General features: G+C 42.8%; 1 protein-coding gene across 4 annotated transcripts in view; it reads right to left on the reverse strand.

Moving 5' to 3' along the window:
* Vps8 (VPS8 subunit of CORVET complex) overlaps nt 1-12,664 on the reverse strand; it is a 216,731-nt gene that overhangs the window by 84,489 nt on the left and 119,578 nt on the right. For all 4 annotated transcript variants that reach the window (XM_038345871.2, XM_038345872.2, XM_038345876.2 and 1 more), the window contains 2 exons: nt 9,267-9,356; nt 6,383-6,429 (listed from right to left, as the gene is read on the reverse strand). In XM_038345871.2, coding sequence (XP_038201799.1) covers nt 6,383-6,429; nt 9,267-9,356 — 137 coding nt within the window. The remainder of the gene's footprint in view (nt 1-6,382; nt 6,430-9,266; nt 9,357-12,664) is intronic.

Below are 12,664 nucleotides of genomic sequence, written 5' to 3' on the forward strand. Positions count from 1 at the left end.
GGGCTGTATTTCTGTACGGAAAAGTTAAAGAGCATCTATTATGTTCTAATTTTTAATTTTGAGGCGCCCCATTTCAACATTGAGATTGGGTATCTTAAGATTCCCTTCAAAGATATTCACAGAAATACTGGCAAATCCAGTGACAGCCCAGAGCCATTTCCATAATCTGTATTTTGCTCCTTGGCAAAGTTACTCATGTTCAGTTTTTACTTTATCTTGATTGAAGACTTAAAAATACAACACGCCATTTGATGTGAGAGCTTTAGAAAAGCCCTATTATATACTTCAGAGCCCTCTAAGATATTGTTAACAAAAGCCCCCACACTGGGGAAGAGCTTTGAGTATAAATTCACTTGCACATTCTCTAGAGTCCACACAGTTCGTGTCCTCACAAAGGCCACCAGTGTCCTTTGTGGTGTCCATCAAGCATGCCCCCTGCACAGATGCCAGTGTCAGGAGTCCTGCAGGGACTGGTGGTCAGCAGGAGTCAGGAACAGGGGGTGGGGCAGGCCCTGAGTAGCAGCTGCCAGGGGAGAGATATGGAAGAGGATGGAGGATCCCTTCTCTCCCAAGTGGATCTACCATGTTTCTGGAGGATTAACCCCCTCCAACTATTGAATCTTTCTTCCAAGTACAGACACCATGTGACTTTGTAGGTCATTTAAGTCTAGACAAAATTATTATATAATAAAGAAAACTTAAAGGATTTGGGTAAAGAAAGAAAGATCTAAAATTTCAGCTAGATAATGTGTTCCTTCAAAAATGCTGTTGACAGCTGGGTGGTGGTGGTGCACACCTTTAATCCCAGCACTTGGGAGGCAGAGGCAGGCAAATATCTGTGAGTTCAAGGCCAGCCTGGTCTACAAGAGCTAGTTCCAGGACAGCCAGGGCTGCACGGAGAAACCTGCCCCCTCAAAAACTAGCAGCTGTTTACAGACTGTGCCAATTAAAACAGCTCAAGGTAGTGGTCAGATATGCGTAAGGTGTGTGTGTGTGTGTGTGTGTGTGTGTGTGCACGTGTGTATGTGTGTGTGTGTGTGTGTGTGTGTGTGTGTGTGTGTGTGTGTGTATATATATATGGATCCAATTAATTTGAACCAAAGGCCATTCATTCTATTTTGATACAAACAAACAAGCCACCCTCATCTCTCAAAATGTCTTACTTTCCCTGTTTGTACAGATAGGTGCTTTCACGGAGGAATAGGGCTGGAAGTTTTTAAATTGTTTTCTTAAGAACAGAGAAGGAAGAAATAAAGGCGAAACCATTCTAGACTTGGCTTCCAGAGAGCTGCAGGGAGGGTCTGATCTGCCTCTCTGTGAAGTGCTCTTGTTCCTGGCATTTCCATATTCCCTCGTTTTGTACTTCAGCTTTCCTAGAGCCTGACCTGATTCTAGTCAATCTGTGGACTAGTGGACAGGCACCATGGGGGCCTCTGAGAACACTCTCCAGAGACTGAGTGCTGGTATCCGTCTTGGCTAGTACACCCTTCCCTCAGCAGCGAGTCCAGGTCCACTAAAAGGGAAACAATCCCTTTGGGCCCATCCTGAGCACTCAGCTGAACTCGTCACAGGAAGAGAGTAAAGTCTGTCATCAGACTGGACAGGCATTTGACACACACTGCTGTCCCATTTGGCTCTATAAGAAACCACTGTCCACTCTAAAGATCAGAATTTGTCTGAGATCATTATACATTCTCGAACCTCACTGAATTCTCCCAATAAGTTAGTATCCCCTAAAACTGCCTGCATTTCTCACTCTCTACTCCTTACTTAGAATAGTGTATGTTTCTTCATCGTGTTGAGTATTTGAGTAATTAAACTGCTATGACTGCCTTCCATGCTGGGATGTCCCTCTTTTTTTTTTCATTAATGCTGCCAGTTTATCCCAGGGAACCTTCAGACAGCAGAGGGGAAACTGCCTCCAAACTAATACGAGGCATTTGAAAAAGAATAACATACAGTTGTAGACTCGTCACTGGAGATGAATGAAACCATCCAAACTGTTGACTTGTCACACTGAGGTCAAGAGGCACCTGGAGAAATATCTGGAAACCCTATCAGTCTGCTGACTACTGCTAGCACACATGTTGGTTACAGTGAACCAATCAAGCTGGTGCTGATCTGGAAGCCTCCCTGCTAGCTAGTTTTCCAAGTACAGAAGGCACTACGCAGACCACTGGGAAGAGAAGGCATCAGTGGTCTTACACAGAAGTGAGTTCTTCAAGCTACAATAATGGCCATCGTGGTAAGATAGTGCCTCTTGGTACAATAGTGGTTACAGGGTGACCATCTGCTTTTTACAGTGGATTTAAGGACTACTGCACAGAAGGGAACTCATGCCTGGCCAAAGTGCCTGTAGCTGAAGTCATAGATCCTCCTGGAGAAACTACTTCCCTCTAAATACTTAAGCTTATACCCACAGATTAGTGCAGCTCTTGGCCCTCAGCAGAGAAGCATTCTCTATTTGGATGGTAGTTAATAGAGACTCACAGCTGATCAAAGAATGGAAAATGAATGGCTACTGAGTGCATAGCCATAAACATCTACACCACACCCAAAGGCTCAAGGAAACTTAGAGAAGAGCAGTAGAAAGTTTGCAAAGCCAGAGGTCTTTGGGGGACTGTTGCAAGACAATGTCTTCTGGACATGACAGAAAACCAGAGCAGCTCTGACTGCCTGAGCAAGATCTGCACAAGATCAAGCCAACACACATGTCAGCATGGAAGGAGAAGGGCTTTTGAGGCCCCAGCCCTCGCAAGGAGCTATTGGTAGTTGGTGGTCGATGGTAGAAGGAGAATCAGTTCTCACCAACCATGTGGACTCTGGGGTGTTGCCCATGTTCCAGTGGATGGCTGACCCGACACTCATGTGTGTAGAGGCAGTATTAAGTGGGTCTCAGTATTTACAAAAGAAAAGCTAAAAAGAAAAACAGAGGAAGGAGCATGAGGCAGGAAGGGGTGGAGAAGGTCTGGGAGGATTTGAAGGGGGATAAATATGACAAAGACACATTGTATGCATGTATGAAATTATCGAAGAATAATTTTAAAAAGAATGTATTACTTCTAAGGAAGTTCATAAAAAAAGAGACCTCATATAATTTAATGTTGTTCCTTAAAGTCTTATGTATTGTAAGTTGGGGGAAACACAAAGAATCAATGAAACAAAGAGTTGGCTGTTGTTTTTTTAAGACAGACAAAAACCAACAAACTTTTAATCAAGCTAACCAAAGAAGAGAAGATTACTAATATACCTTCTATCTTCCTGAACTGGTAAGACTAATGTTATAAAAATGTCTATATTGTCAAAAGGACTGCAGATTTGCTGTAATTCCATCAAAACTTCACTGACCTCTTCCAGAACTAGAGGAAATCCTAAAATTCATATGGAAGCACAAAAGACTAATGATACCCAAAGCAATCTTAAGCAGAAAGAGCACTGACTGCCAAGATATCACAATACTGGACCTCGAACTATGTTGCAGAGCTATAGTGATACGCACGGCATGGTACTGGCACTAAACAAACAGACCAACAGAACATATTAGAGGACCCAGAAACAAACCTGCACAGGTATGCCCACTTCATTTTTGACAAAGGTGTCAAAAACCATATACTTGGAAAAAAGCCTTCCTATTTAACAAATGGTGCTAGCAAAAACAGATTTCCACCTGCTGAAAAATAAAATGGGATCCACATCTCTCACCCTGAAAAAAGCCAATTCAGAGTAGATCAAAGAACTTCATTTAAAACCAAAACAACAACACTGCAAGAAGAGAATACCGTGAAAGCATCTTGATACATAGTATAGCCAAGAAGTTTTTACATGAAATCAAAAGGATTCTGTGAACAGCAAAGGAAACCTTTCCCAGCTACACATCAGACAGGAGTCATACTTGGAATGCATACTTTTCAAACTGCAAAAAAAAAAAAAAAAATTAAATGCCAAAAAAACCCCTGCCAATCAATAAATGTACCAATGAACTAAACAGTTCTCAAAGAACAATATATGGGTAACAAATATTCTAAAGAGTGTTCAACACTCTTAGCCACTGGGGAAAGGCGGACTAAAACCACTTTGAGACCCACTTCACACAAGTCAGAACGGCTACAGTCAAGATGACAGACTCTGGAGGGAAAGGAACCATGATGGTGCTTGCACCGTGTCCAGGATCAGGCTGAAATTACCACTGCAGCAAAAACAGCATGGTGCTGCTGTAACAGGCAAAGAATAACAGACACACAAAGAAGGCACAGAATGGGGGGAGTCTACATATAAACCCACACAGCCACAGCCCCCAATTTTTGGCAAAAACATCAAGAATACACATTGAAGAAAAGACACATTGTCAACAAATGATGCTGGAAAGCTGGACGTAGAAGGAGCACATGAGATCCCTCTCAGTCACCCTGTGTAAAAATCAACTCAGATGACCTTCATGTCAAACCTGACTCTAAGCCTAGCAGTGGAAGAAATAAGAAAAATACTTACAATGTCAGGGTAAGTCAGGGCTTTCTAAATAGGACTCCAGTCAGCTGGAGACAGCACCAACAACAGACACACAAACCACAAACCAAGTAAAGAGACAGCCTCCAGGAAGGGAGATCTCTGCTAGCTATACATGGGACAGATGGGTCATATGTAGACTATGCAAAGAACTCAAGATGAAGAATAAATAGCCAAAAGTAGATGGAAAAAGAGAAATGCAAATAAAAATTAAATTGAGATTCTGCCTTGTCCTGGTTAGAAGGGCAATCACCGGGACAACAAGAAACAGCAAACGCTGTTGGGGATGCGGATCCAGGAGAAGCCTCATATACTGCTGGGGGGTATAAACTAGCCCTGCCACTGTGGGTGCTCCTTAACAATCAGCACTAAAAATACCCCGGGTGCTGGGTAGCTTTATGTCAACCTGACACAAGCTAAAGTCATCTGAGAGGAGGGAACCTCAATTAAGAAAATGTCTCCATAAGACCAGGCTGTGGACAAGCCTGGAGGGCGTTTTCCTAATTAGCACTGATGAGGGAGAGCCCGGCTCATTATGAGTAGTACCATCTCTGGGCAGGTAGTCCTGGGTCCCATAAGAAAGCAGGCTCAAAATAAAATTTAAGGAAAAGAAAAGAAAAAGGCAGGCTCAGCAAGCCAAGTGGAGCAAACCAATAAACAGCGCCCCTCTGTGGCCATCAACTCCTACCTCCAGGCTCCTTGCCCTGCTTGAGTTCCAATCCTGACTTCCTTCAATGATAAACAGTGAGATGAAATGTAAAGTCAAACAGACCCCTTTCTCTCTGACTTGCTTTTTGGTCAAGGTGTTTCGTCACACCAGTAGAACCCTAACTAAGACACCATGTGACCCAGCTGGGTGTTTACGAAAAACACTGGAAGTCAACACATCACAGAGACACTTCACACCAATGCTTACTGTAGCTATTCACAACCACTATGTGATGAACCAATCCAGGTGTCAATCAACAGAAGAATGGACAAGAAATCATTTTCAGCACAAAGAACAAGTCACGTCATTTGCAGGAAAATGGATGCAACCGGAGAGCATCATATTAAGCAAATTAAGTCTCAAAGAAAAGCATTGCATGCTTTTCCTGGGTGCTAGACCAAGACAACTGCATAAGATCATGTACATACAGATGAAAAGAGAGAAGCAGAACTGTCCTGGGGCCAGAGGGGCTCATGAGAAGGGAAGGAAGCAAGGCATGGGGGCACGCTCACAGTACTTTATGTACTTGTAAATGCGTGATGTAATCCAGCACACAACTCAAGACAGCTGTTTAGAGGATGTTACCCGTCCCCCGCTCAGCTCCTAGCGTTAGCATTCCACCCCGTCACAACTGAACTTCAGGATCTCACATGTGGGACTGATTTGTTCACATATCCATTACTAATTCCATCATCTCCTGGGGTTTGCTTCACTGAGATTTGGTTATTTTTAGAGCAACAACTAAAAATTACATGTGAACTGCCCTTCCTACATTACCAGGAAGTTATACAAGCTAAACTTATTGGCTGAGGGTGAATAAATTGACAGATGGGCTGGGAACTAGATGTTCGTCCCGTCTACACCACAGAGTAAGGTGTAGGCCAGGGACCAAGGGTGGAAAGGGTCCTTCCTGAATGGACAGTCTGCATGTAGAGCTTCACTATTAATTCACGACAGTGGGAACTCATCGTGAATGCTTATGTTTGAAGTACGACTTCACATCTTCTTTCAGAGCAGAGACGATTTATCTGTGTAATAATCACTCCTTGTTATATTAAAAATAAAGAGCTAATTTACTGTTTGAATGCCAAGAGCCAGTATCTTAACTGCAGCTTCTTTCTTCCCGTCCTTCCACGTGTGTATTATGACAGCCAAAGTTTATTGACATACCTTGGGTCAAGAAGACTCCTCAAAAACTTGAAAAGCAAGACCTGGTTCTGAGTAGAAAAAATAAAAAGTACAATTAAAGACAGAAGTTCCAAAATCGTGCGATGCTAAAGCACTCTAGACAGCCACTTCAAAGTGCAGATGCTGCACCATGGAGCCTGCTCCTACAATGGCACTGCAGACTCTCAGGCTCCAGTGACTGCCACTAGCACGTGGGAGGACACACAGAGCTTCCCCAGCACGAGGGGCTCCAGCGACCAGTGCTCGGGCCTTGCTGCTGACAGTAGACCTGGGCTGTAGAGACAGCCCCAGCCTGGCTCACCTGTCCTCTGCCTCTCATAGGGGCTGCTGTGAGACAGTTAGCAGTGGGGGAGTGACACTTGGGGCAAATTTAATGTCCACATTAACAATGACCTCCAAGTCCTGCTCATCATCTCTGCAACAGAATCAACTCAGCTGTGAAGTGAGCTATCAGTACACCATGAAATCTAGGTCCTAGTTCCAGAATTCACCAGCTACATGACTGTGTGACTCAGTGTACAGTTTCTTTACGTGAAAACAAAACCAAACCCTCCATGGCTACCGTCACCCCCAAACCCCAGCTTATCTTCCTGCCTTTGTCAAAGAGTAGCCACAGTTAAATGGGATAAAAGTCTTATACCACATAAATATAGTTGCCAAGTTCTTAGAAGCCTAAGCAAAAATGAGGGTTTTTTTTTCTGTGTATTCAAATTTCTTCTGTAATAAGCAGGGAACATCCAAAGTAAAAATAATAATAAAAAGTAAAAATATTAGTATCATTTTAAATATGATTTTGAAATATATTTACAGTTAGGGGTGTAGCTCAGAGATGGAATCTGTGCCTAGCATGCACAAAACCTAAGGCTTAAACTCATACTGGAAAAGGGCACGGGTGCATGTTCACGTGAGTGTACACACCCACACATTTATTCATGTGTATATACAAGTATAGGGATACACACTCGTTCTTTAAAAAGACTCAGATATAGTCATTAGTGGTCATCAGTCTTCATATCCTGTCTTCTCTGTATTGGTTTATTCTATTTTACATCACTTCCTTTGGGTTATAACTTAATATTCTGGCTAATTTTTCATTCCAAGCATTCTGGGAACTATTCTTCAGAAGCAAATTGCACTAAAAGTAAAGGAACTACCCAAGATCTGTATGCGGTTTATATGATCACTAAAACTTGACAGTAAAATACAATTTCTTTAGAAGAACAACATAGAACTCAACAAACAAACCACAATCAAACAGTTGCCTTTTTCTTACACCCAGCTTTTACTGACTTGACTGACAAATGATATTCATATTTATTATATATACAGTGTTCTGCCTGCATGTATGCCCACATGCCAAAAGAGGGCACCAGATCTCATTACAAATAGTTGTTAGCCACCATGTGGTTGCTGGGAATTGAACTCAGGACCTCTGGAAGAGCAGCCAGTGCTCTTAACCTCTGAGCCATATCTCCCGCCCTTGAGCTACTTTCTAAGAGGACAAATTTATCTGGACCCCAAATCCACTGCCACTGACTTTGTTCTGGTCACCACCGCTTTGCCTGGCCCTTTTGCTTTTCAAGAGCTTACTGCTCCATTTGTGCTCTTTTCCAAAGTTAATCTTTTGTAAAGAAGGTCTAACAAGACCATCCTTTGCTTAAACCACTGGTCTTTCTCCAACACAGAAATATAAATTTCTTAGTATTACAATAGGCTCAAGCCGCGTACTTTCTGGGCCCTATCATCATAGCTCACCCCTTCTAAAACACTGCTTCTCGCTGCACTGAAGCCGTTTCCCCCAGCACGCCTCATGTTTCCTACAGACTTGCCCAGCCTCTGAACACAAGAGCTGCACCATGCCTTTACGTCCTTCCACACCAGAGCCCTATTAACCAAGAAAACCTTTCCCAACTCTGTTTGCAAATCAGACACCTGTCCTAGTCCTGGCAGCTCTGGCGCTGTTTTCCCAGCCCTCGCCCACCCATCACTCTCCTTTGCCTCGCTCCCATGGCCCCTTTACTGCATTTGTGGCACAGCTCGACGGCATCAAGCTGTAGTCACATCAGTGTTTCCGTGCTCCTCGGAGCCTAGCACTGAGTCCCGTGGTGCAGTGGAGCCACACAGGTTTAAATGAATGAGTCCCACTTTTGTCTCCCGTTACTCCCTACTCAACTTTTCATTTTGCCATCATTCTCGACCACTGCTGCTGCATCGAGGGCTGTGGATTGTACTTCAAGTCTCTCACGCTGTCCTATCGCCTAGCTCTCTTCTAATCCTCATAAGCCAGCGCCATACTGGTGCTGTGGTGGTAAACACTGAGCAACAGCAGACACGCGCACAGTACATCTCGCAAGCTCCTCAGTGCTCACCATGCATGCAGCCACATCTAGAGAGCCCGTCCCTTGAAAAAACTCCAAACGTTACCACTGGTTCAAGCTGGGGGTGGCATAAGCCACATGAACCACCAATAGAATAGGATTGTGGGTCCCATAGCCAGAAAAATGGGAGCATCTTCTATGGGCTAAGATTTCCAGACTAGTGTAGGTTAGAGCTTCAAAGACACTTAATATCATCATGTGATATCCAAAATGAACTCAGAGATTAATACACAGCTGCTCCCACCCCCACAACGCATACATAGAACACACATGACATACTACACATACCACACACAGTACAGACACCACATACACAGGGCGCATGCACCCACCACCACCACCACAACCACCACCACCACCACCACCACCACCACCACCTCCACCTCCATGAACCTACCATTATCTGGCAACTACGAATTTAGGTGATAACTACCATCAAGCGCCCTCAGACAAAGATGCCCCTTTCATCATATGCTCACAGTCCCTACCTGTAACTGTCCAATAACCACTTCAATCTGTCCAGAAAAGTGAGTAGCAACCAGCTCTGCAGCTTTACAGGGCTTCAGGGACACAAGTTCCTGCAGACAACAGAAAAGACAAGGGTTTTTTTTTAATGGTACACTTAATGGGCTACACATAGACAGGGGGTCGGTATTGTCATGAGCTTCTGTAGTGTCCTTTAAGATGAGCTGCTATGGCCTTAATTTAGGGGTCACATTACCAATTAGCAAAGTTAGAAAATCCCATACTGTAAATCAGAATTAGGGTTTTGGGTTTTGGTTTTGGTTTTTTGCTACTCTAGGTTTTCTGGAGAGTGGCTGCTTTATGAAATTCTGGATTCTGGCCATGGGAGCTATGGGAAGACAGAAGAGAGAAAGATCCTCAAGCTCCCTGCAGAGCCTCACATTTTCTTTAGCTAAAATTCTAGCTCCGTCTCTGGTACAGGCTGCATCTCAAGCTGGAAGTCAAACTCAGCAACGTCAAAGAATCTTTCACGTGGTGCTGATTTTGAAGGCAGGAAGGGTCATGGAGAGCAGCAGAGGTTTGGCACTATGAGAGGCAGGGGATGTTGGTAAAGGGGCAGTCTCAGTTGCAGGAGAATGGTCCAGGACTGAAGGGGTCATGGAGAGCAGCGAAGGTTTGGTGCCATGTGGCAAGGTTAGTTCCTGAAGGGGAGGCCAGGAGGCCATTGCTGAAGGTGCAACTTCAGCTGCAGTGGAGACTCCCATGGACTGGAGATGCCTGGACCATGGGATGACCATCAAGAGCAGTGGTAGTTGTGGAGTGGAGCTGGCCTAAGTCAAGGAGACAAGCTGCATATACTGTGGATGGCAGAATTGGAGAAGTGGGGCTGCCCAAGCCCATCAGAGTTCAGAAGAGCTCATGTGAATCTCTCTCAGAAGTATCAGACATGAAGCATTTTACATTGTTGGATCTGAGTTTTGCTTTGCTCAGATTGTATTTGTGCCCTGGTTCTTCCTTCTTGGATTAAGAAATATATAACTTATTTTGAATTTTCCAGGTACCCACAGTTAGTAGATTTTGGATTTTTTTTCAAAGAAAATTTAGACATTTCAAACTGATATGGTTGTGTTTTATATTATAGTATCAATAATGATACCATAATGATACCATGAGATCTTGACTAATGATGGCAAAATGAAAAGTTCAGTAAACCAAAAAAGGCAAGTTATTATTTAATCATGATATGTTTGTATGTCAAGTTGACAGGGAGTGAGTGGGCTCATGACAGCTAATCTTGCTTGTCAACTTGAGACGCCCAGGAAGAGAGGACTTGGCACTGTTCATGAGACGGTTCTCTGGGCATGTCTATGAGGCATCTTCCTAATTGCTAGCTGATGCAGGAGGGCCAAAACACTCTGAGTGGGGCTGGGGAGGCAGGCCTGTGCAGCAGAGGAAGAGAGTCAGTAAGCAGCATTTCTCCACATTTTCTGGTTGGGTTCCCAGTTCAGGCTCCTGCCTTAGCTCCCCACCCTTCACCCCCATGACGTACCTATCCTGAGAGCCAAATGAAACCTTTCCTTCCCCCAAGCTACTTCAGGTCAGTGTTCTATCAGAGCAATGGAGACCTAACCAGAACAAAGGACAAAGAAAAGCTACCCATGCTAGATATAAACCAAATGAATTCATGACAACCAAGGTCACTACAGAAGATACTTGAAAGAATCCTTTACATTGAAGAGAAAAAGAAGCATCAACGAAGTCATTAAGAATAAAGTGTACTTAGAAAAGTAGGCAAGCAAAAAGTGTAGGAAAGTTCCAAACTACAAAAACAACAAAATAAAAGGAATTAATGAAATAACTGTTAAACATTAATGGCCTCAACTCTCCAATGAAAAGATGCAGACTACCATATTAGATTAAAACAGGATCCATCTATTTGTATTTCTTGTATTCTATCTGATCACAAGGGACTAAAACAAGAACTCAATACCAAAGTGAACTCTAGGAAAAACAAAAACAAACAAACAAAACCCTCATAGAGACTGAACAGCACACCAATGAATGATGAATGGTTCATAGAGGTGATCAGAAATTTAAAATTCCTAGGATCGAATGAAAATACAACATACCAAATGTAACTGGATACAATGAAAGCAGTTCTAAAAGGAATGCCTACAGTTGCAAATACCCATATTTAAACACCAGAGATCTCTCAAATAATGATGTATTTCAATGTATTAGAAAATAAGAACAAAACAAATCCCAAACCAGTAAGATTAGAACAGAGGAGCTGAAGAGATAGCTCAGTGGTTAGGACCACTTACTTCTCAATCATGAGGACCAAAGTTTGGATGCAGATGGGGCAGTTCACAAATGTCTATACCTCCAGCTCCAAGGGATCTGATGCCCTCTTTGGGCCTCTGTACACACATGTGCACATACTATCATATATGTGCATTAATAAAACAAAATAAAATATTTTTTAAAACAATAGGATGGAAGTCAATGGAATGGAAACAAGGAGAACAGATAAAAAAAAATCAATGAAACACAATGTTGCTTCTTTACAAGATTAGCAAACCCAGAGTTAAAATTAACTGAAAGAAAAAGACTCAGATTAATAAAATTAAAGATGAAAATTGAGGCATTACAACACATCAATAAAATGCGGAAGATTGTAAGGGCATGCTCTGAAAACATATTTCAATAAATTGGGACGCTAGAAGAAATAGATAGATGTCTATACATCTAACTTATCAAATTAAACCACGAAGACAGAAACAAGTAAAATAAATCTATAACCAACATGCAATCGAAGCAAAAATAAGTCTTTCAACTGAAAAAGTATAGGCCCGGAAGGGGTGGCTGGGAGGTTCTGCAATTCCTTCAAGGACTAACACCAATGCTCTCAAACTACCCCACAAAATAGGAGGAGGAAGGACACTGTTACACTTGTAGTGAAAGTCAATACTACCCCAATATTAGAACCAGATAAAGACACAATACAAACTAGTACTGTCGTCAATATCCCAGATGAAGATAAATGCAAAATTTCTCAAATAGTGGGAAATTAATTTCAACACCTGTCAACTTGATCTTAGGTGTGCTAGGATGGTTCACAATGTGCAAATCCATGAATGCAATACACCGCATGAGTCGACTCAAGGACAGAAAACACAGATCATGTAAATTCATGCAGAAAGGCTCTACCAAAATGCAACAGCATCCCTTCCCTTCATGATAAAAACTTTGGAGCAAGAAAGAATAGTAGGAACACATACCTCAGCATAATAAAGGCTTGCTGCAGCCACATTATACTAAACACGAGAAAAACTGGAAGCCATGTCCATTAAAACATGGAATGACACCAAAGTCGACTCACTACGATTTGTGGACAGTATGACCTCATATGTAAAAGACC

Source organism: Arvicola amphibius, chromosome 10, assembly GCF_903992535.2.
Source record: "Arvicola amphibius chromosome 10, mArvAmp1.2, whole genome shotgun sequence".
In the NCBI taxonomy this organism is placed as follows: Eukaryota; Metazoa; Chordata; class Mammalia; order Rodentia; family Cricetidae; genus Arvicola; species Arvicola amphibius.